This window comes from Muscardinus avellanarius (genome assembly GCF_963383645.1).
Source record: "Muscardinus avellanarius genome assembly, chromosome: 18".
Taxonomy (NCBI): domain Eukaryota; kingdom Metazoa; phylum Chordata; class Mammalia; order Rodentia; family Gliridae; genus Muscardinus; species Muscardinus avellanarius.
Window position 1 is genome coordinate 17366660 of NC_137804.1, and position 24848 is coordinate 17391507.

General features: G+C 40.2%; 1 protein-coding gene across 3 annotated transcripts in view; it reads right to left on the reverse strand.

The window, feature by feature from the left end:
* The window catches only part of LOC308276452 (ubiquitin-conjugating enzyme E2 E2), a gene marked incomplete at both ends in the record, with an annotated part of 621585 nt that overhangs the window by 582819 nt on the left and 13918 nt on the right, over nt 1–24848 (reverse strand). The window contains one exon of one of the 3 annotated variants that reach the window (XM_080715230.1): nt 19136–19186. The exons of the other annotated variants lie outside the window; for them this stretch is intronic. Coding sequence (XP_080571356.1) covers nt 19136–19186 — 51 coding nt within the window. The remainder of the gene's footprint in view (nt 1–19135; nt 19187–24848) is intronic. 3 annotated transcript variants of the gene reach the window in all.

The following is a 24848-nucleotide window of genomic DNA, read 5'->3' on the forward strand; positions in this document are numbered from 1 at the left end:
AAGTCCCTAATGTACAGGATGTAGATTCACAAACTATCAAAGTCAATCACTAAGCCAAACATGAGGAGGGCGAGGGAGGGAACTGGGGAAGGGCTAATTGGATGAAGTGTGCATGTACGCCTCCACCATCTTGTACTCCATTAAGATGTATGACCACAATGCACCAATAAAAAAAAAAAATAAAAACAACAACAGAATTAGAGAATAAACTATCTACATCAAAAGCCTGAGCTAATAAATTATAATTAAGATGAAATATTACTACAAGCTTCCTTGCAACCAAAGCAAATAGAAAACCAGGTGATATACCCCCGGGTGCATACACATACACACAAACACATCATTTTCAGTGTCCAATAGAAGGAAATATGCTAGATCATAAGAGACATTTTCTGAAACTAAATTGTTCAAGAATTTATCATGTGAATTTTAACAAAGGAAACACTAAATATTATATTCAGCATTTTTACGGAAATATTTTTCATATAATTCTACCTAGTAATGACTGATACAGTATGAGGGAAATATTAAATATAGAACTAAGTCATTTTCTTTTTTTTGCGTGGTACTGCGGTTCCTGGAAACCCTTCTACCTCCGGGCTACACACCCAGACCCTTTTTTTTATATTTTTATTTGGAAACAGGGTCTCTTAAGCCAGCGCGGCTGGCTTTGAACCTGTGTGATCCTCCTGTCTCCGCCTCCCAAGCACAGGGATTACAAGCGTGCGCCACCACGCCTGGCTGAACTCAGTCATTTTCTAATGATCTAGTTTGATATAGTTAAAAACAAAACTATACCACCACTCTCCATTACCATGCTCATAAAACCTCTGATACAAAAGCAGAACATTTTCATGAAGTATAGTCTATACTCCTCAATAAATTGGAGTAGGCATTTCAAACTTCTGTATACGAGGTTATAATGTAATAGAGAATTAAGAATCAGCACAGAAGGCAGGTTAAGAGTACAAGATAGGAAGCTGTATTCTGGATGGGTCTGAATTTAAATCCTGGTTCAACTACTAATACCTGTGAGACTTTGGCGGGTTTCTACTTATGACTATATTATAGTTTCTTATTTGGAACACTGTATTAACAATGGCCCTTGTCCCTACATCGTTGAAAATTAAATGAGTCACTATATATATATAAAGCTCCTACAGTAGTGTGTATACCCACCTAGATTAAAGAGATAAGACAAGGAAATCCCTTAGATCAGTGCCTGGCATTATCTAATTTATCAGCTATTAATGTAATCTAAGTGATGTTATCAAGGTCTAATTTATCATCACTTGCAATCCTTCAATAATGTTTTTAAATTCTGGGTTAATACAGCAGCTTTTTATTTAACCATCAGATTTAATTAAAATAGCTTGAATTTGAATTAATGTAGACATCTTACTTTTAAGGTCACTGGAATCCCCAATCATAGCTAATTTAACTACATTTATCCTGAACCAATTTCTTGTTTCTCCCTTTTTCTCAGTAGCCCAAATTTTAAGAATATGGAAAATATAACAAGAAACTTTGAAAAGAAATTGGTTGACGAGTTATTACGCCTCTCTATAAACTTACTAGATAGGCAGCATTTCAAAGTTGTTTATTCACAAACGCTTCAGTTTGACTTTTTGATCTTCTTCATCTTTAACTCATGTAATACGATGGCAAAATCATGTCTTATTTCAGAATTAGGTTCTAAGGTTCTTGTAAAAGGCAAAAACTGCACACCCAAAATTAGCTTTGACCTCTCTTAAATTAGCCTGTAAAGATATATTCTCCAGTAAGGCCAAAGCAGCCTGTGTTCTCTAGTACTGTAGACAGATCCCTGTCCAGTCCATGCAACTGAAGACAGATGAAGTCGCTGGCCAGTTCATGAAAAACTAAGATCACACTTGGGGAGGGAGCTGTTCCTACTAGGAAATATAATCCAGAACTGAGAGAACTTTCCGACTCTCACTCAGGGACACATACTCATTGACGAGGAGGAGAGGAATGGCTGAATGACTCACCGGTCCTCCTTAGCTACAAATCTCTCAATTATGCTCTCTCCTTACTGGAAGGCAGATTACATATACACAGCTGAATTCATGCAAGTTAAATAAGATGCAACACGTGTGAGAAACATTTGTGCTAAAAATTCCAAAAGTGGTTATGATGCTGTACAACTTTGACATTTACCTATGGGTGATGCTATAACGTGACACATTCTTTTATGAGGTTTCCATAAGTAGGATGACCAGATGATTTTGTGTTGGATATTCTAAGCTTTCAACATTCTACCTACTTGGCAGAACTCAGATTTAGTGGAACAACTTCAAATTTTTCCTGATCCCCGACATTTCCTTCAGTCAAGGATTACAGTAGTAAATTAAGTTTCAGTCTCAGCAAAATGCCAGAGAAATTCCTTTCTCATCTTTAGAAAAAAAAAAAAAAAAAAGAACACAAGCGAAGATGTAATTCTGGCCACGTTGCCTTATCAGTCAGCATTCCCTCCCAAAAAAAACAAAACAAAACCCTGAAACAGATATTTATCAAGACTAGTCACTAACTGAATCATCTACAGAAATATGAGAAGTAGGGTCACTACTGCTTTTATGATCAAAGAAAGGTGTATTCAACTATAAAAAATAAGCGATATCGTCTATACTTCCACAATAGTGAGAAATGAAGACCAGATTTTTAAGTATTGGGAATTAGAAACAAAAATGTATTGCTTGTCATAAGCAATGGACTCTCTCAAGCTTTATGCTAATCAAAATGTTTAAATGGCAATACAATCCTTATTTTAAAATACAACACTAAGACTTTTATGACACAGCCTTTAGAGTTGCCATTTTAATGCAAAATGGAAATTGACAAATGAATTTGCAAATGATTTTATACAAGTTATTCTCTTCATACAAAGGGAAGAGGGAAAGGATGTCAGAATTATCTTCTAAGCTAATTTAGGGAGGAAGATGTATTAAAAAAAAAAAAAGCTCTTTTGCAAATGAGCCTCTAAATTCACCCCACGGTAAAAAAAAAAAAAAAAAAAAAAAAATTCCTTCTCCTTACTCTGAGGGGAAGTCTTCCTCTTTGGCCCAAATAATCTCGCTTAAAAATGATACACTCAGCCGGGCGTGGTGGCACATACTTACAATCCCAGTATTCGGAAGGCTGAGACAGGAGAATCGCGGGTCTGTGGCCAGCCTCAGCTATTTAGTGAGGCCCTCTGCAATTTAGTGAGACTCTGTTTCAAAATAAAGAATAAAAATAGGGGTGGGAGTATAGCTCAGAAGTGGAATACTCCTGGGTTCTATCCTCAGTACTGCAAAAAAAAAAAAAAAAAGATATACTCAGAGTTAAGTAATAACCAGATTTATTTCCTGACTTAAATATCAGATCATAAGAAAGACAATATAGTATCAGAGTAATAATAGAAAGCCAGTCTAATTTTATGTGTCAGCAATAAGTAAATCCTCATATTTCTTGTATGCTTTGAAAACTGATTTTTTTTTTTTTTTTTTTTTTTTTTTTTTTTTTTTGGTACTGGGGTTCCTGGAGGCCCTTCTGCCTCCGGCCTACACTCCCAGACCTATTTTATACTTTTTTATTTTTGGAAACAGGGTCTCTTAAGCCAGCGTGGCTGGCTTCAAACCTACACTATCCTCCTGTCTCCGCCTCCCAAGGCGGGGATTACAAGCGTGTGCCACCACGCCTGGCGGAAACTGATTTTTTTTTTAATTAAGTAAAAGTCTCTAGAAAGTCCCTATTGTATTCATTCACTTAATATAGTGACTCCATGCCTACTGCGTACTGCAATGATCCAGGTATTATAAATGTTGTAATTCTTGAAAAAGATTCATATATACCACTATGGTTTAAAAAACAAGCCAGGCATGGTGGTGCATACCTGGAATCCCAGTATTGGAAAGGCTGAGACTGAAGGCTCACAGGTTCACAGCCAGCCTCAGTAACTCAACAAAGTCCTACAAAACTTAATGAGATCCTGTTTCAATAATTTTTAAAAATTAAGTAAAATAGAGCTGGGGATATAGCCAAAAAATGCCCATGAGGCTCAATCCTCAGAAACACACAGACACACACACACACACACACACACACACACACACACACGGCTTGTCAAATGTTTCATTTTTTATTTATACTAACCAAGTACTCTAAGCTGGAAATGTACTCGAATCCTTCTTTTCAATAACTTGTGAGTGTGTGGGTATTTACGGGAAGCCTCAGGCTCCTCCTTTTGAAATCTGTTCCTCTGTCCATCCCCTTGGACACCTATTTACCCTCAAGTGCTCAACAGTATGGACCCAATAGCTGCTGGGAGGAGGAAGGAAGTTATGAGTGTAAATATGCAGAAGACAGTTCCTGAACTCAAATAGACACTTTTTTTTATTTTAGAAAGGGCAAGGGAACACAGAGTCAATTATTTGGCAGATCTAATGAAAGGTTTAAGGTGCTAAGATAACAGATATGAAAGTACCCTTTAAAACTGTAAAATGCTATTCTAATAAAATATATTATTACTAAATAAAATTACTTAGCCAGGTGTGGAGGTGCACGCTTGTAATCCCAGCATTTGGGAGGCTCAGATCGGAGGATCGTGATTCACGGACAGCCTCAACTACTTAGGCCCTCCGCAACATAGTGAGGCCCTGTTTCAAAATAAAAAAAATAAAAAATAGAACAGGGAGTGTAGCTCAGAGGTCGAATGCCCCTGGGTTCCATCCCCAGACCCACAAATAAATACATACATACATACATACATAAATACATACATACATAAATGCTTGATTACTGATTACTTCAATTATTCATGCTATTTTTATGAATATCAAAAATCTTCTATTGCCTGAGCTGATGATATAAATTAAGAACTAAAATCTGTAATATTTGATTATGACAGTTTCAATGTAGTATTCAATTAAAATACTGCATAGTCTGTGCCAAAACCAGTCAACTTTGAAGAAATTATATCCTCTGTTGGTTCTAGTCATTTATAATGACTTAACAGAAAATGGGATTTAAAGTTGGATATAAATTTTAGCTTTATTTGACCTTCAACAATGTAAACTCTCTTGATTCAGTCTCTACAACTGAAAAATGAGCATGAAAACACTGTTGTAAAAATTTGAATAAGAATATAACAATATTTAGCAAATCTACCGCACATGAGCACTTAATATTCCCTCTGTATCTTCTTCCAAACAGTGTGTAATGTACTTATTAGATATATACTCTCTTTTATCAGGCAAAAAAAGTGCTATGTAGGGTTGTGCATTTTTTTTTTTTTTATCCTACAGCCCTCCATTTTCGGGAAATGAAACTGTAATCTCAGTATCTTTCACCAGCCCTCAAGTTTTTGTGTGTCTCTACAATGCTTAAACTACTGGTTAACCACACCCACGAGACCATAAAAAATAACCCCCAAAGGTACTCTAATTCATCGGTGACCTAAATACCAAGAAAACTAGGAGCAACATCTGAAATCAAGATCTTCCCAGAAAATGTGACATAAACAAAGCCCTAACTCTCTACCCTGTACTGACCCCACTGCAAACTTTTATTCCATTATTAATTATTGCAACGCATCTGTTTTCTTCAGGTACAATGCAGCAAAAGTCATAATTTTTCCCTTAGAATTTTCACTGTCTTTTAACACTACTCATATTTAAGAGCTCTAAGTCTTTCAGAAGGAAAGTACACCTGACACTTCCTCAATATAATCAAGATTATATGTCCAAGCAAAATTTTCATTATTTCTTTGTAACACTGCAAGTGAACTAAAATTAAGACATTTTCGTTCCTAGTATCTGCAAAATATAAGCATGTGCTTACAAATTCAAGAAACGTCTGAAGAAAGCATTATTACAATTGGCCGGTGTCGTGCATTGCTGTTATTTACTAATCTTCTTTGTATGTTTCCCCTTTTGAAGCATTGTTTAGTCCTCAGCTACAATAAACAAACCTTGTATAGTTAATTATGCTGCTGCACTAACAATAAAAAGTTGGCCCTCTTCCACTCTGCCTGTAAAAATCTTCATTAAGGAGGCTAATGAACACAGATATTGAAAAGTCACCCACACAAAGAGGCATATATCCTGCCATAAGAATGGATATTATAAAATGGGATTCACACACAAGATACCAATCTATCTTTATATACAAATAAGTATGCAAATATGAATTTGACAACATTTGAGGAGAACATAATTAGTAACGATCATTTAGTCTTTCTGGTTAAAATTTCTACACAAGACATATGTAACTTGAAAGTTTCTATTTTTTTTTTTGGGGGGGGGGTGGTACTGGGGGTGTAACCCAGAGGCTTTCTACCTCCCCCCAAGCTATACTCCCAGACCTATTTTATATTTTATTTGGAAACAGGGTCTCACTAAGTTGTTGGGAGCCTAAGTAGCTAATTATTTTTTAAAACTAAGACTGTTTTAAAACCTCTCCCATTTAACAACTTTTTTTTTTTTTTTTTTTTTTTTTGCAGGTGTGCGGAAGGAACCCAGGGGCATTCGACCCCTGAGCTACAGCCCCTCCCTACTTTTTATTCTTTATTTTGAAACAGGGTCTCACTAAGTTGCGGAGGGCCTCACTGAGCAGCTGAGGTTGTCCGCGAACTGCGATCCTCCAGCCTCAGCCTCCCAAATGCTGGGTTACAAGTGTGTACCACCACGCCAGGCAACAATGTTTTATTCTAATGAAAATCAAGTTATGTTTTCCTATCAAGACTACACTTTAATTGGTATTATAAAACGAGATTAAACGCTGCACATTTTTTAAAATCCTATGGTTGGAACAGGGAGAGAAAATCATGGCTATGTCACTGATATGCAGTAGGAGTTAAATTACTAAATGAAAATGAATAAATATGCAAAATAAAGAGAAATAAATCCTGGGGCATCATAATGCTCACATAAAAGGTAAAGTATTCTCTAAACTGGCATGAGATGGAACAAAATCTGCTTTATCATAGTACGTCCAAATTGTTCATCATTTTAGCCCTAAGGACAAGAAAAAGAAATAGTTGTAGGCAACTGGTTTCAGGTTTTTCAAATGCCACAAAGGTATTCAGAAGTTGGAAAGAAGGTGACGTGCTTGCCAACATGATTAGGACTTTACTCGTCGTAGGAGAGATTTTTGCTGAGTCATAAAACCATATTATTCTTAATAATTCATTCCCCTGCATCTATTACTTGAAAAGGAATATGTGTTGCTCTTTAAAGACTATTCAGAATCTCTAATTAAAAATTTATAAACCAGGAGGAAGCTGGGGGTGAAAGAGGAAGAAATAATGTAGAGTGCCCAAGAGCTGAGGGCTGACAGGAAGCTGAGGCTCAGGGAGGGAACACACACGCAGTTGTGCCATGAAATAGGATGGAGTTGTGACTGTGTGCCGGTAACCCCGCTGAAAGTCGATAATACCATAAGTCAGATGCGCTTCACACACCTAGCCTCCTGAGAGGCGCGGCTTTGCCACGCAGCCCACTGTAGAGTGCCGGCCGTCCCCCAGAGAGCAGATGGCCGGCCAGGAGCTGCCGTGACTTTCCAGCTCTGAAGGTATCGCACATCTGCCCCTAGACTGGGACAAGACCCACACTCAAAACCCAAACCATAATTAAGTCAGGAACAGTTTTTATTTGGAAAATGAAACTGTAATATCTGCCATTCCAGCACTCCTGTGAGCATAAGACACAAGACCTGGTGCATGTAAGTGCTCACAAACGCCGTTATCATCGGCCCTGAAACCGTCCGTATCGCTGGCCATCGCGCAGCAGGTAAGTAATTCTGTTCACCAAAAAAGCTAAGGAGGACAATGGCCTTCGAAATTTTTCTTTACAGTTACATTTAACTTCAGCAGTTACTGAATCTTTAGAATGTTTCTACTCGGTGATAACTGTTTTTAAGTTAAGCAGTAACAACAAATTATAAAGACCTTGGGGATTTTAACTGGTTATTTACCCAATTTATTAATCTAATGCCACTTTAACAATAAAAATTAAATTGTTCTCAGCAAAAAGACTGGTGAATTAGTAGAATTACTTCATTTTTCAATATGACAAACTGATACCCGTCTACACAGTATACTGTCAACAGTATGTGATCATCTAAACCATGAGTCTTGAAGCCAGGGGTGGTGGCGCACGCTTGTAATCCCAGCACTTGGGAGGCAGGGACAGGAGGATCGCGCAGGTTAGAAGCCAGCTGCGCGTGCTGGCTTAGGAGACCCTGTTTCCAAATAAAAAAATGTAAAAATAGGTCTGGGAGTGTAGCCCGGAGGTAGAAGGGCTTCCAGGAACCCCAGTACCACCAAAAAAAAAAAAAAAAAATGAGTCTAGTATTATAACCATAGAGGCTGTCGTCCCTGTGGCATTTGATTAGTAGGAAGCAAAGAATGTACAAACTATTTAAAACACATTTCCACACACTCAACAAATAAGTCCTTCTGTTTCGGTGCACATTTTGGATTTGCAAACTGCTGTACTAGAAAATATAAAAGTTGTAACCTACTACTACTACTACTATTACTACTACTATGATGCAACAGACCTTATTTGTGTAAGAGTAACACCCAATCATATTAAGAACAACTTTCCAAACCATCAGACTTAAGGAGAGGTACGTGTGGAAATGAAGGAGGCTTGGGGAAGCTAATGTTGCCGCCATTATATGTTGACGGAGCGCAACCTGCTGAACACGTACATGCTCGGGGCACTGGTCACGCTGTCAGTGCCTTCAGGACACTCACATTCTAAGGGGAGAGAACACATGACCTGCAGAATGGCAAGGTGTTACATTAGAAGGTGCGACCTCCTGGGGAAAGAAATAGCAGAATAAGCTGAGTAACCTCCCGTAGGGTGGTGAGAGCAAGCCTAACTGACAGGAGGCTTCAGTGGAGCAGCAGCTGCAGGCGAGGGGGAGTCTGAAGCAGTTCAGAAGGAGCAATGGGGGGGCGGGGCAGGCACCAGTGCAGGAAGCCTGCGGGCGAAGGCGCGCAGCAGGCCAGGCCACAGGAGCGAGGTCAGAGAGATCGAGTGGGGCCTGATCGTTTTCACAGGCCATTGTAAGGGGAACCCAAAGGGAAAATGATCTGACTTGCCCTTCCAAAGGATATAGCATTATATAACTTAATATCCAAACGATGTTTTAGTGTTCTAAAGTTTGCATCATTGGCCCTATTAGGTAGATAGCATATTCAGGAAAGGAAAAGGACATCCTCAATTTCACAGTGGCAGATCACTTTGAGGGGGAGGGGTTTACAGGGAATCAAACCCTGGGGCATTCTGCCTGAGCTACAGCTCCAGGTCCTTCTTAAAAAAAATTGTGTGTGTGTGTGTGTGTGTGTGTGTGTGTGTGTGTGTATAATTTTTTTAAAAAATAGGTTCCTGCTAAGTTCCCAACGTCTTGCTAAATTGCTACAGCTGGCCTCAAACCTATGATCTGTCTCAGCCTCCCAAGTACTGGGATTACACACATGTGCCACCACATCGGCTTCACAGTGACAGGTCTTATACTAAAACTCAAGGGTTTTGACTCCACTGAGAAGAAAGTGCTCCGCAGGTTTGGGATGAATAAATGAGTAAGACTCCGAAATCAACTGTCTTACCACTCCGCCACACTGCCATCTAGGCTTCCCAATGTTCTTCTCTGTCGCAAACCAGCAGCTTTGCTTTTCAACAGTCAAGACTGTAAACTCCTAAAACCAGAGGCGTTCTCCTACAGTGGCGTCGCGCTGCCTGAGCCCTTGTGGATGATCTGCTTCCGAAGCCGAGGCGGCTGTGAACGCAGAACTATGGATGCCTGTTGACAATGCTGTCAGAAACAACAACCACAACTGGAAATGACGTTTAAAAATGTGTTTATTTTCCCCTCAGGAATCTGTATGAGCTTAAAAACAAAATTTATGCTCAAATTCTAAAGAAATACTAGCAAACCTATTAGACACCTGTTTACAAATGCATTGTACAGAGTGGTTTTTGGCTTAAGTAGGAGATATCCTTTCAAAAACTTATTCTTAATTTGATGGTGGTAGGCTCGGCGAAGAGATCTAAGACTCGTACAATTTACATAACCTATGAAAATGAAGCACAGTACCTCATACTGAGTATAAATAATATTTAAAAAAACAAGATTTCATTTAAGAAAAATATTTAGCTGGCAATAAACATAACCTAATTGATGAGTTTTGTAAACATAAAAACTAATGAATTAATCTGATGATGAAAGAGTAAATGCAACCTCCTAATGAATTTTCTAATCATCTCGCTTTTATTATTAATATCAGCCCAGCTGGGAAGACACCATCCAGACAAAAATGCAACACCTTTACCAAGAGATACTGGCAAAGCCGGGCGTGGCGGCACATGCTTGTAACCCCAGCATTCCGGAGGCTGGGACCGGAGGATCGCGGTTCACGGCCAGCCTTAGCTACTTAGTGAGGCTCTCTGCAACTCAGTGAGACCCTGTTTCAAAATAAAGAATAAAAAATAGGGCAGGGGGTGTAGCTCAGAGGCCGAATGCCCCTGGGTTCCATCCCCAGACCCGCAAAAAAAAAAGAGAGAGAGAGAGAGACAGACAGACAGACACACACACACACACACACACACACACACAGGCAACTAAGCAATCTAGTAACAAGGCACAGGCAGAAGGTACAGCATCTACCACAAAAATAAAACACTCAGAAGTTCTCTGCCTTAGTAATTGTGTAAAAAAAATTTTAAATGTCTATTATATGCAACATATCATATTAATAATAAAAATACATGTCATATTCCTTCACACACCCCCAAATGAATGCCAGCTTTTAAATAACAACAGTATAAACAACCAATAATTATTGAACCTTTAATGTCAGGCACTACGGTGAATATTTCACACTTATGAGGCCCAGGAGTCGTATAACTAGACCAGGATACAACACATACAGCATATGTAACCCAGGCAGTATCTCCAGAAGACAACTCTGTGTTATACTGCTGTACAGTCCACATCTAACAGGTGCTGTGGGTGCACCGAGAATAGAGAAAATTATAGACTGGAGTGAGACTGAAGACACACCTTTAAGTCTAAATGGAGACCTTTAAGTCTAAAGAGAGAAGAGGCTGTGCACGTGCACGCATGCGAAGAAAGGCTTTCCATTCCTGCTATCCCTATTTGACCTCGCACACGGCACGCAGGCAGTTGAGACAGTAGGTCCACACATCCACAGGAAATGTCTGAAAACACACGCCCTGCCTGGCACTGAGGGTAACCTTTCTGTCTCAGACCTAACACTCCTACAGCTCCTTCTTAGTGGTTAAAATGAAGAGTATAGACTATAATGAAGAGAAATAGACTATAAAAAAAAACACATATACTTCAGGACCTGTGCGTTTTCAAAGGCATCCTGAAGCCCCTGAGGTCGACGGGGCAACATTCCGATGGGGAGATCCCTGCCTCTAAAGGGAGACCCTTCCCTCCTGAGCCCAAGCTATGGAGCCTGTAGTGTTATATCCACTACAGATAATCTTGGAGAGTTACAAAAAAATTACTCTTGAAATTTCAATGCAACCAGCTCGACTGTACTTACTTATCCTGGCAAGTGAGTAATCACAATCTTATTCTGTTATTACTCGCCTGACAACTTCATTGGAGACAGGTTTTAGACGTACTCACTAAGAACAGAGCACTGGCTTTCTCGCTCCGTGGGAACCTCTCACCTGGCTTTCCTGCCTCCTGGACGACTCCTCCGTCTCTGCTGGCTTCTGGTCCACTTATCTTGGAGTGCCAGCGTTTCAGACAACTGGCTTTCAATCATCTTTTGCTCCGCTCTTTCCACACACAACATTTAAGTATTTTATGATGACAATTTCAAACTGTCATGTCCAGCTTTCCAGTGAGCTCCAAATCCACATTCACCATGTTGGAAATCTCACAGACATTTCAGTTAACAAATCCAGAAAAAAATTCCTGATCCTTTCCACCAGGCCACCTCTCTCACATAAATCTTCTCCATCTCAAAATAAGCACCATTTCCCCAACAGACTCAAAACCAACCTCATGACTTTTTTTTCCCTCTAACATCCCCAATTCTGCCATTTAACCATCAGCAAATCCTGTCAATTTTCCTTCAAAAAGTATACCTCATATTAGGCTCTTTTCATCTCCATTGCTACCACCCAATCCAGATTATCTTCCCTCTCGCCCGATGACTATCAGCCTCCAGATGTACACCCACCCCTCCAGTCTAGCAGCCAAAACAATCTTTTTTTTTTTTTTTTGGTGGTACTGGGGTCCCTGAAAGCCCTTCTACCTCCAGGCTACACTCCCAGACCTATGTTTTTATATTTTTATTTGGAAACAGGGTCTCTTAAGCCAGCGAGGCTGGCTTTGAACCTGCACGATCAATCCTCCTGTCTCCGCCTCCCAAGCGCGGGGATTACAAGCGTGCGCCACCACGCCCAGCTTATTCTTTATTTTGAAACAGGGTCTCACTGAGTTGCAGAGGGCCTCACTAAGTAGCTTAGGCTGGCCGTGAACCCTGATCCTCCTGTCTCAGTCTCCCAAATGCTGGGATTACAAGTGTGCGCCACCACGCCCAACTCAAAACAATCTTCATAAAGCCTATCTCTACTTGATTTACAACCTTATTTAGTGTTACAGCATTTTCCTGCCCACTCCCACCCTCCTTCAATCCAGCCACCCCACACTTCTCGGAACACCAGGAATAACCTGAGTGTGTGCAGCTGTTCCTCCATAACCACAAGTTCTACATCCAAGGATTCAACCAGCCCAAGACTGAAAATATCAGAAAAAAAATGTCTGTATTGATGCATATACTTTTTTCTTACAATTCCCTACAGGATATCATAGAACTACTTTACACTATATTAAGTATTATGCCTAATCTAGAGATGATTTAAAGTGTACGGGAAAAAATGCAGAGGTTAGAGGCGAACACTGTGCCGCCTGTTGGCGACTGGACATCTGTGGATCATGGCAGCCCTGGGGGAGGGGAGCGTCCTGGCACCAGCAGCCGCTGAGGGATGACTGCATCTGCGTCAGAACCTCCGCGAGCGGTGCGAGTCCTCAGTCCTCTACACCTGCATCCAGTGTACTTTCTTTCCTTCCTTCTCAGTTAAGACGTCACCTCCTTAGGAAAGCCTCCCGTCCCCTCTAGAGGAGACCCTCCACTCTAAGACTCTTTCCTTGTGTGTTTTCCTCATAGCAATGACTGTGTCTGTTCACTTTTCCTCTTTTCCACAAAGGCAGTTTGTTGTTTTGTTTTGTTTGGAAACAATTCCCAATCTGCCTTCACACCCGAAACACAAGCTCCCAAAAGCTGCAGATTCCTTTTGTCTTGTTCATAATTCCAGCATAGCGCGGATCACATACTTACTGGCCCTGAGGAAACATCTGCTGAATGTGGAATGAGTATGGGTCTCCGCCTACTCCTTATCCAGCTGACTCTATTACTTTACCTGGCAGCATAGGCACTTGTTTTTTGAGCAAACCAGCACCTTACACATTCTTTAAAAAATGTTTATTGTATTATTTCCCTGGCCCTATCCATGGGCTTTCCTATTAATCTCTGACTGGCTGCTTTGTCAAACATAAAGACATTCTTATCCATCATAGTTTTATCTCTTAATATGACAAAATGTACTTCAACTCCACCCTATCCTCTCATAAGCACTTAAAAAAAAAAAATGTTTAAGCCTCCTAGGGATCCGTAAAGCAAAAATTTCCCCTCCTTTCCGAGCCTCCATCAGAACACAGGGTAGCAATCCTAACAGTACCTATGTACATCTAACTTATAAAGTTAGTGCTGAATCTAAGTCAATCCCTAGGCCAAACATGAGAAGGAGGGAGGGGGGAGGGAATGGGGTGGGAACTGGGTATGGGCTAGTTGAGTGAGGTGTGCATGTACGCCTCCACCATCTTGTACTCCATTAAGATGCGTGGCTACAATGCACCAATAAAAAACACTTTTTAAATATAAAAATAAATAATGCCACAAAGATATAAATATCAGCCAAACAGGGTGGCACACCTGTAATCCCAGTACTTGGGAGGCTGAGACAGTAGGATCATAGAAAGAACAGCCTTAGAAAGTAGTGAGACTCTCATCAACCTTGCAAGACTCTGTTTCAAAATAAAAATAAAATAGAGCTGGAAGTGTAGCTTGAAGGGAGAACACCCTGGGTTCAGCCGGGTGTGGTGCCTCACGTTCATAATCCCAGTACTTGGGAGGCTGAGACAGGAGGATTGCAGGTTCCCAGCCAGCCTCAGCTATTTAATGAGGCCCTCCGTAATTTAGTGAGACTCTGTTTCAACATAAAAAATAAAAATATAGGGCTGGGGGTATAGCCCAGAGATAGAATGTTCAATTCCCAGTACCGGAAAAAAAAAGAAAAGAAAAGAAAAAATGTCCTGGGTTCAAATCAAAGATATAAATATCAATTTAAGCCTGCATAATTAGTTACCTAGTTACCAAAATATACGATCTACTCACAGACTGTTAAAAATCTCAAGCTGGGGCTGGCCACTGGGTAAATCTGAAAATATATGTCCAGTTGAACAAACATGTCCAATTGAACATCCACCTTCAACTACCCTCTACACAGAAGACTAATCATTTGCTCCACCAAGTTTACCCAAATCTCCAAAATCCATAGTCAGGAGTCCCCAGCCATCTGATTACTAAATCTGGTCATGCCACACTCCAAAATATCGCTCCTTAAAATGACATCACATGGGGAATGAAAGACTATTTCAAGCATGGAGAAGGACGGAGTCAGAAACCGTGCACAATTCTGTTTCTCTGTGCACAGATTCCGTCAGCACCAACAACAGGCCCATGTCCCAGAAAGCATGAACGCTGGAAGAACTGTCAAATAACGTCGCAAGTGCTTTTCCCACTTGAAAGGTATATACAGCTGGTAATACATAATTTGAGGAAGGTAAAAGGATAAATTTTAGATAACTCCTATATGATAAGTTTGATAAGCATTTATTAAATGCCTTATAGCATCTATATTTATATACCTGACACAATCTATATAACCTCTGAATTTAGTATTTAAAACACTCTGTACCTCATGACATGTTCAAAATACTATCTTAGGATTCACGTTCCATAAATATATAGTAGATTTTTACTCCTATTTTTACCATATACCACATAATGAATTATTAAGTTCCCCCTAATGTAGATAAAATTAAGAAAAGAATGAGTGTGCTCCCTAAGTACTGGAGGCTACTTACACTACTATGTTTGGGGTCCATGTTACCTTTCAGGCAAAGCCGACTTGTGGGGGGTGGGCACTGGGGATTGAACCCTGGGGTTCTTCTCTGAGTCGCGATGTCATCCTATTTTACTTTTTATTTGAAACAAGGCCTCACTAAGTTACTTAGGCTGCCACAAACCTGCGATCCTCCTGTCTCAGCCTCCCAAGTACTGGGATTACAAGTGTGCGCCACCATGTCTGACAAAGCTAACTCATGATGAGGTTATTTTGGCACTGTAAGACTAAAGTCACTGGTAGATAGTCTAAGCCATTTGGATGGTCCCCAAACTGCCCTTTAAACACTCAAATTTATAGTTAATTCAAAAAGATTTATTCCATTGTATTAAGAAATTATTAAAAGAAAATATATGAATTTTAGAAATTTTCTAAAGTGTTTTTGGGTTTTGTTTTTTTTTTTTTTTAATTTTTTTGTGGTACTGGGGGTGGAACCCAGAGACTTTCTACCTCCAGGCTATACTCCCAGACCTAGTTTATATTTTATTTGGAAACAGAGTCTCACTAAGTTGCTGAGAGCCTAAGTAGCTGAGGCTGGCTTTGAACCCGTGCAATCCTCCTGTCTCAGCCTCCCAAGGACTGGGATTATGAGCACCACCACGTCTGGCTTCTAAAGGATTTGACACCAATGCAAAAGAATAAATTTAATTTTTTGTTTGCCTCCTCATAAAACATAAATTTGTCCTTTTTTCCCCTACTTCAAATTCCAGCTGTTTGTAAAATCAGACCACACACTGTTTAGTATCAGCAATGAACTGTGCTGCTACCAGGCATTCACTTAAGTGACACACGGGCTTGGAGGAGAAGGCCCACCATTTACCGTGAGCTAGAAAAGAGGACAAGTACCTCACAGAGAACTGGTGCTGCCCCGCGTTAGCCAGGGGAGCCGGGGCCTGACTCTGAAGCCTTCAGTTCTACTTCTCGCTCGGGGACATTCTGGACTGGGTGAGTCAGCGTCTCATCACTGGGACCAAACACCTGGCAGAAAGGCTCAGAGGAGGAGATGTGCTTGGCTGATTTACAGAGGACATGTTCAGCCAGCTCTGCCTCTTTAGGCCTGACCATCAAAGGGGGCAGAAGATCATGGCAGAGGGGTGTTGTAGAGGAAAGCTACTCAGCTCCTGGCAGCGGGAAGGAGAGAGACAAACTCTTCCAGGAAAACACGCAGTAGCTTACCACCTCCACCTGGGCCCTACCTCCTAGGAGCCCAAGCAGCCATCAAGGGATTGACTCACTGCTACTGTCAGAGCCTCCAGACCCACCCACTGCCCCAGAGCCCCACCCCTGAGCACAAAAGACGCTGGGGACAGTCCAGATCCAAGCACCAGCCCCGGCCATACCCCACCCCACCTCTGCATTTCAGCTAATGCAGCCCCCATGCTGCAGACCTCCAAAGGCTACACATGCTGGGCTCTACAGGCCTGCAAACTGGAGCCTTCCAGCAAAATATCAGCAGATCAAGCAATGAACAGCTGAGCCACTCTTCAGAAACCAGCCCTCGCTTTGGACAAAGATTTCCCTTTAGCACTGGTGGACGAATCTGACGCTCTCTTCCAGTTCACCCCGTGCATGCAGGTCCCAGATCATTCTGCTCTTAAATATTAAGTCATGGACTTTTGCCCTTGCCTACAGACAGGCAGTCATCTTTCCCCAAGACTGGACAAAAGTTCTAAAATAAACGTCTCTTAATTATTAAGATCATAAGTGAAACAGCAGACCACATGTGTGTATAAAGAGCACTGGTGGTTTAAGTGTAGCCTGTCATTTTAAGTGAAACACCAGTTGAACATTACTACTACCAGTTTCTATACTGTACATAACTCTCCTGTAAAGAACATTAGAGTCACCACAAACATGTTGTCTTATTAGAATTTTTCCTGCACAACCTAGTTGCCAACTAGCCATTTATCAATATCTGCAAAATTCTAACTTTCATTACTACATAGAGTTATTATCTTTATTTTCACATGAAAATAAGATCAGCAAAATTCATAAACCATGCCAAATATTAAATTCTACCTACATTCAATGATGGGCACACTTTCATTTTATCGGCCTGCTCACCTTTAATGCATATGACTAGCAATTCAAATTATAAAACTTCCATGTTGACTTGGTTCCACCACTGACCTCCTATCAAAACATGCCAGGTGAGGCAGCACATGCCCTTAATCGCAGTGCCTAGAAGGCTGAGACAGGAGGACTGCAAGTTCAAGGCCAGCTTCATCAATTTAAGACGTTCAGCAACTTAGATTATTTCAAAATGAAAACCAAAGAGGGATAGGAGTGTATAGTTCAAGGCAGAATGGCCCTGGGTTCAATCTCCATTAACAAAACAACAACAACAATAATAGCCGGGGCATGTGCTTGTAATCCCAGCATTCGGGAGGCTGAGTCAGGAGGATCTTGGTTCGCAGATAGCCTCAGCTACTTAGTGAGGCCCTCTGCAACTCAGTGAGACCTGGTTTCAAAATAAAGAAAAAAAAAAAATAGGGCAGGAGGTGTATCTCGGAGGTCAAATATTCCTGGGTTCCATCCCCAAACCTGCATAATAATAATAATAATAATAATAATAATAATAATAATAATGATAATAATAATGATAAAAAATAAACAAAAACAGAAATAAATGTCTTAGATACTCCAATAGCAAGGCATAGTAATACACGTGCATTCACAGTACTTGGAAGGCTGAGACAGGAGGATCATAGGTACAAGGCCAGGCTCAGCAACTTAGCAAGACTCTCAGAAACTTAGTGAGACCCTGTTTCAATAATAAAAAAGTAAAGGGCTGGAGATATAGCTCAGAGGTAGAATGCCCCTGGGTTCAATTCCCAATACGACAATAAGGGGGGAAAAAATCATGCACTGGGAATGGTGGCACACATTTGTAATCCCAGGACTTAAAAGGCTGAGACAAGAGGTATCACAGATTCACAGCCAGCCTCAGCAAGGGGCAAGGCCTTCTACAACTCAGTGAGAAGTAAAAACAGAGCTGAGGTTGTAGCTCAGAGGCAGAATGTTCCTGGGTTCAATCTCTAGAAACACACGCATGCGCACGCGCGCGCACACACACACACACACACACACACACACACACACATTTATCAAACAGCCATCTTCCAACTATTACACCAGACCCAAGATCTAGTATAAGGTGGTAAGTTACTTTTCTCCTCTTCCTTTATGTACTTGTATAACATTAATCATTTCTAGGAGAAAACTTTAATTTCCTCTTAGTGTAAACAAGAAAAAAATTGTCCTCTCTTTTTGTAAACAATGACCAAAATATTGGGGGTATGAGGCCCATAAAGGGAGAATACTTAATATTTAACATCATTGCCTCAAATCACCCCCCTTCTTAGTCACAACCAATGACCATGAGAAAAATGTAAACCATGAAAAAGCACTGTTTAATGTGCCTCTACTTCTTAAAATCAATTTCCAACAAGACAACTGAATAATTATCAAATAGCAGATATTTCAGCCACACTATTGTTCAGCCATTAAATCGTTTAAAACCCTGACACCACTCCGCATTTGTTATCCTGTAATTTCATTATCTTATTGTTAATCGTACTATACTACTTTCAGCAAATGCACTCCACCACCACAAACATTCATGTTGAATATCCCATTTCTACACAGAAAACAACCTCTACCACTGTCTTCCACAGTCTTTTATGTCCAAATCACAATGATGATTTTACTTATCAGTCAGATTACAACAATTACACATCAGACCGGCAGTTCAAATGTACCTTCTCCAAGAGATACAAGTAAAAAAAAAAAAAAAAAAAAACAAATTAAAATGTTTAAAAAACCCAGGAAGTACTTACCTACAGTTGGGAGGAGGGTCCAACGTAATTTCTGCAAGTTCTTTCTGAATTCTTTAAAGTAAAAACAAAGTAAATTATGTTAAAATACCATCACTCTAAATATTAACACTATTTAATTAAAACGTTATGCTCTAAGCCAAGTGTGGTGGCACACACCTGTAATCCCAGTGCTTGGAAGGCTGAGACAGGAAGATTGCATGTTCCCATCCAGCCTCAGGAACTTAACAAGGCCTTAAACAGCTTAGTGAAACTCTGTTTCAAAATAAAAATTAAATAGGGCTGGGCATGTAACTCAGAGATATAATGCCCCTAAATTCAATCCCAAGTACCATACACACAAAAAATTATATTTTAACAGCAGTACTTCCCTTTTGCATGTTTTTAATTTAATATTAATTAAATAGTATTTTAGACAATATCAATACTAATACTGTATTGTATTAGTATTGATATTGTCTAAAGTACCATATATAATAACAAAGCAGTGGTTTCTGCTATCGTTTTAAGGCTGTACGGACAAAGGGTGATGAGATTGCCTACTATCAATGCTTACAGACAGCCTGTGAAAGAAAACTATGACCTCATTAAACCCTTGAGAGCATTAAGCAAAATTTATATTTAAACACTACATTGTCTAGTTTAAAGCTGAAATGTTGCCAAACTACTTATGGGTCATGCTAGCTTCTGGTTTATATTAAGACATCTCCATTTGGGATGGAAAGCTGATAAGATGAATCCAAACACCCTGGCTGGTCTAATCAACTGATCTCACTCCAACATCTAAAACTGCTACAGAATACCTATGATACTCCTTCTTCAGGCCTCTAAGTTGTAGCAGGCTGGGGCTTTCAAGTTTGACACCATTTCTTTTGCTACAACTATCCTAATATTACATGAATAATTATTTAATTTTTTATTTTTTATTTTTTGATGGTACTAGGGGTGGAGCCCAGGGGGTTTTCTACCTCTGGGCTATACTCTCAGACCTGTTTTATACTTTATTTGGAAACAGGGTCTCACTAAGTTGCTGAGAGCCTCACTAAGTAGCTGAGGCTGGCTTTGAACCTGTGTGATCCTCCTGTCTCAGCCTCCCAAGCGCAGGGATTACAAGCGTGCGCCCCCACGCCCGGCATACATGTATAATTATTTTAATGTCATTGTATGAACTTCACACAGGAAAAAAAAATCTAAACTGCTTCTGTGTTCATTTCCCCTCTCCCTGTCCCTCCCCCTCTCTCCACTCTTTGGTGGGAAGGGGTTACTAGAGATGGAACCCAGGACCTCAAGCACACTAGACCCTCAAGCTACACCTGAACTACAACCCCAGCACCCTCATGTGTTATTTTCTTCTTTGATTTTTAACTGCATCTAATACCCTATATATATACACAAAAGCTAAGTGTGGTGCTGTTTTCTAAGACACTATTTAATCTCTTAACTATCATTCATGCCTTATCAAACTTCGGCTTTTTTAAAGAAAATACAAAAAAAGTCTCAAAAACAATTGTGTGCTTTTGCCTTGGTTTTTAAGTATGAGATTATTAACAGCTGAATGCTGTTGTCGGGTAATTACTGTGATAGTGTGAATGATAGCTGAGTAAAGTACCTTGAAAAAGAATTTGAGCAAAAATATTTATGCTCAATTTCATCCTATATCTTTTTTAAGACAACAAACAACTTCTAGAATAAACAGAACTCCTCCAGTAAGATTGTTACTAACTTCCTAAAGAACTGCATGATACTGATAAAATTTTCACTTCTGCAAGTCATGTGATTCAAAGTTGGAGAGGGATATAGCTGGGCACAGTGAAAGGTATGTAATCCAGAACTTCTGAGACAGGAGGCTCACAGGTTTAAGATCAGCATGTAGCAACACCCCATTTCAAAAATAAAAAATAGGACTGGGAGTGTAACTCACAGGTATAATGCCCCTGGGTCCAATCCCCAGTACCATTAAAAGAGAAAAATAAAAAGTTGGTCAGGCACTGTGAATCAGAGCAAGATTAATCAATTGAAAGACATAAAAAACTTTCATTTGAATTCTGCTACCACACTGAATCCACAGGCAGTACTACTCAGAATGCTCTCTCTGTGGACCTCAGTCATCTGTCCTATGAGGCAGAGAGGTTAACTAGGACAAACTCCATGATCTCTTTTATCTTTAACACACTATAATTTCTTTTTAATACAGATTCTATGATGTGCTCATACGCATATGAGTACATACGAACCATAATTAAAAGGCAGAAAACTCAAAGGTCTGAGACAGTGGACACCTTTATAGATTTCAAGCCCTGCAAAACTAAATAGATGACACCAGGCGTGGTGACGCCCACTTGTAATCCCAGCATTTGGGAGGCTGAGACAGGAGGATCACAGTTCACGGACAGCCTCAACTACTTAGTGAGGCCCTTTGCAACTCAGTGAGACCCTGTTTCAAAATAAAGAATGAAAAATAGGGCTGGGGGTTTAGCTGGGAGGTAGAATGCCCCTGGGTTCCATCCCTCATACTGCAAAAAGAGAAAAAACAAAATAGATAAATCCAGGTTAAAGATGGCAAAGTAATCACAGACACATCGCCTCTTCTGAGTGCAGGACCCCTTGGGAGTAGGGGTAAAGATAATGCAAAAAGAAATAAACAAGAAAGAGATGGGGTGGCAGATGAGTACAAACCAAACAGATCAAAAATCCTTAAAGAAAAAAAGTTAGCCGGGCGTGGTGGCCCAAGCTTGTAATCCCTGCGCTTGGGAGGCGGAAATAGGAGGATCACGCTGGCTTAAGAGACCCTGTTTCCAAATAAAACTATAAAATAGGTCTGGGAGTATAGCCCGGAGAAGGGTTTCCAGGAACCCCAGTACCACCAAAAAAAAAAAAAAAAAAGAAAGAAAGAAAGTTATATAAAACAATCATAGATCAAATACATAGGTAACTAAAATATAGCATTCTTTGATTTTGTGTGTGTGCGGGTCTGGGGATGGAACCCAGAGGCATCTGACCTCCGAGCTATACTCACCGCCGTATTTTTTATTCTGTAGTCTGAAACAGGGTCTCACTAAGTTGCAGAGGGCCTCACTAAGTAGGTGAGGCTGTCCATGAGCCAAGATCCTCCTGTCTCAGCCTCCCGAATGCTGTGATTACAAGCGTAGGCCACCTTGCCCGGCTTGTAACATTCTTTGAATCACCTAATAGATGTTAGCAGAGAAAAGGAGATGTAATCTATCTCACCTGAACACTATGAGTTATTGGGCAGTCCAGGAATCAAGGCACTGGACTTGCAGGAAACCTGAGTCTAACTTGCTGACTGGTCTGGCATTGAGTACTTAGTTACACAGCTGGTTGGTCTTTTACTTATAGACAAAGCACAGAAGATGGTTGGTAGCTGTACCACACAATGTAAACGTTAGTAACCCTGAGCCACTGAGATGGAAACTGAAGTGAAGCTAAGGAAAACCAGCTAAAACTGGACAGGGGATGTCAGGGACTAGAAGAAAAGCACTCAGACCCTCGTTTTGCAAAGCAGGAAACCAAGAACACTGCTGAAATGTGAAGGAGCAAGAAATAAAAGTTTAAACATATTCTTTAGAATACAAAAGCAACCAATCATCTTTTTTGGGTTTTGGGTTTTTTTGTTTTTTTGTTTTTTGTTTTTCCCAGTACCAGGAATAGAACTCAGGGGCATTCTACCTCCGAGCTACACCCCTATCCCTAATTTTTGTTCTTTATTTTCTGAAACAGGGTCTCAGCCTCCCAAATACAGGGTTACAAGAGTGCGCCACTACACCCGGCTCTTTTTCACTTTTAATACAACTATCATTCTCTCCTTAAGTAGGGACAAGGAAAGAGAAGGTAAACTACCTAAATCCTAATGTGTCAAAGCAGAGCCAAAAAGATATTATTTAACAGTTCATCAAATAAAAAATAAGTACATTTTTTAGAGTTAGGCAGAAAACCAACCGAAAAACCAAAGACAGTTTAAAAAGTTTCCCTAGTACCACCAAAAAAAAAAAAAAAAAAAAAAGCTTCCCTCCAGCCAGGCATGGTAGCGCACTCTTGAAATCCCAGTATTCAGGAGGCAGAGACCAGAGGATCACAGTTTGTAGACAGCCTCAGCTACTTAGCGAGGCCCTTCCCAACTCAGTGAGACCCTGTTCCAAAAATTAAAAAGACTAAAAAATAGAGCTGGGGGTGTAGTGCGGAGGTACAGTGCCCCTGGCTTCCATCCCCAGTACCTAAAAAAATAAAAAATCCCTTGGGAAATAGAACCGCTGAGGGAAGAGAGGTGGACAAAAAAAACAGCTGCTTTCCATTAAAATCTTTTATTCTTTGTCATAAGAAACACAAGTGAGGTGTACCAACTTTCTAAACTAAGGGAATGAAAAGAATAGGCATTTAAAAGAGCCTGCTTAGCCCGGCAGGGTGGTGCACGCTTGCAGTCCCTGTACTTGGGAGGTTGAGACAGGAGGATCCTGGTTCCAGGACAGCCTCAGCTAATTAGTGAGGCCCTGTTTGCAACTCAGTGAGACCCTGTTTCAAAATAAAGAATAAAAACTAGGGCTGGGGGTATATAGCTCAGAGATAGAATGACCCTGGGTTACATCCCCAGTACCGCCAAAAAAAAAAAAAAAAAAAAAAAGAGCATGCTTCACCTGGCATGATGGTACAAGCCTATAATCCCAGCTACTCAGGAGGCCAAGGCAGGAGGATTCCAAGTTCAAGGCCATTCTGGACAACTTAACAAAATCCTCTCTCAAAACAAAAAAAAAAATTTAAAAAGATGAAAAGTTTGAGGTCAGTCTCAACAACTTAGTGAGACCTTGTTTCAAAATTTAAAAAGTAAAAAAATAAAATAAAGAAAAAGGACTGGGGATATAGCTCTGGGGGTAGAGCCACCTTGGGCTCAATCTTCAATATTGGTTAAAAAAAAAAAAAGAGCAGTATGTAGTTGGTGGTAGAGCACTTGCCTAGCACAGCTGAGGGCCTGGGTTCAACACCGACTATAGCAAAATGTAAAAAGAGCATGCATGCTAGAAAAAAAATTGTGTGTGTGTGTGTGTGTGTGTGTGTGTGAGGGGGGGGGTACTGGGGATTGAGCCCAGGGGCACTCTACCTCTGAGACTTTTTTTATTTTTTATTCTGAAACAGGGTCTCACTAAGTTGCAGAGGGGGTAAGGTGCTGAGTCTGGCAGCAAACCTGCGATCCTCACATCTCGGCCTCTCGAGTACAGGGATTTCAGGCCTGTGCCACCACACCTGGCTGAAAACTACTTTTAACATAAAAAAAAAAATAAAAACTTCTTTGGGACTGTCAGATAACTCATCTTGACTTATGTTTATGCTTCCCTTTTTGATTGAAAAAACTGATAAATCATAATTTTCTGTCAGAGAATTCTATAATTGAACTTGAACCTCTGCAGATGACTGTAATCCTAAATCTATATTATTTAATACAAAAAGTAAATTACTAATAAATTCTACAACTATGAGCCATAAGCCAATACATTATATTTTGAGCCACTATTACCTAAGAATAGTTATATTTCTCTCGACACAAAAGATTATACTAAGAACAGCTCTCTAAACGGTTGCAGGATGTCCTGCTGCTTTCAATGACAGCAATTCAATTCTATCTCAAAAGTTGTGATCATGGTATATATTCAGTTTCTCAGTCTTGACATGTGGAATAAAGAAAGTAGCTATTTCAGGTTCCGTCCCT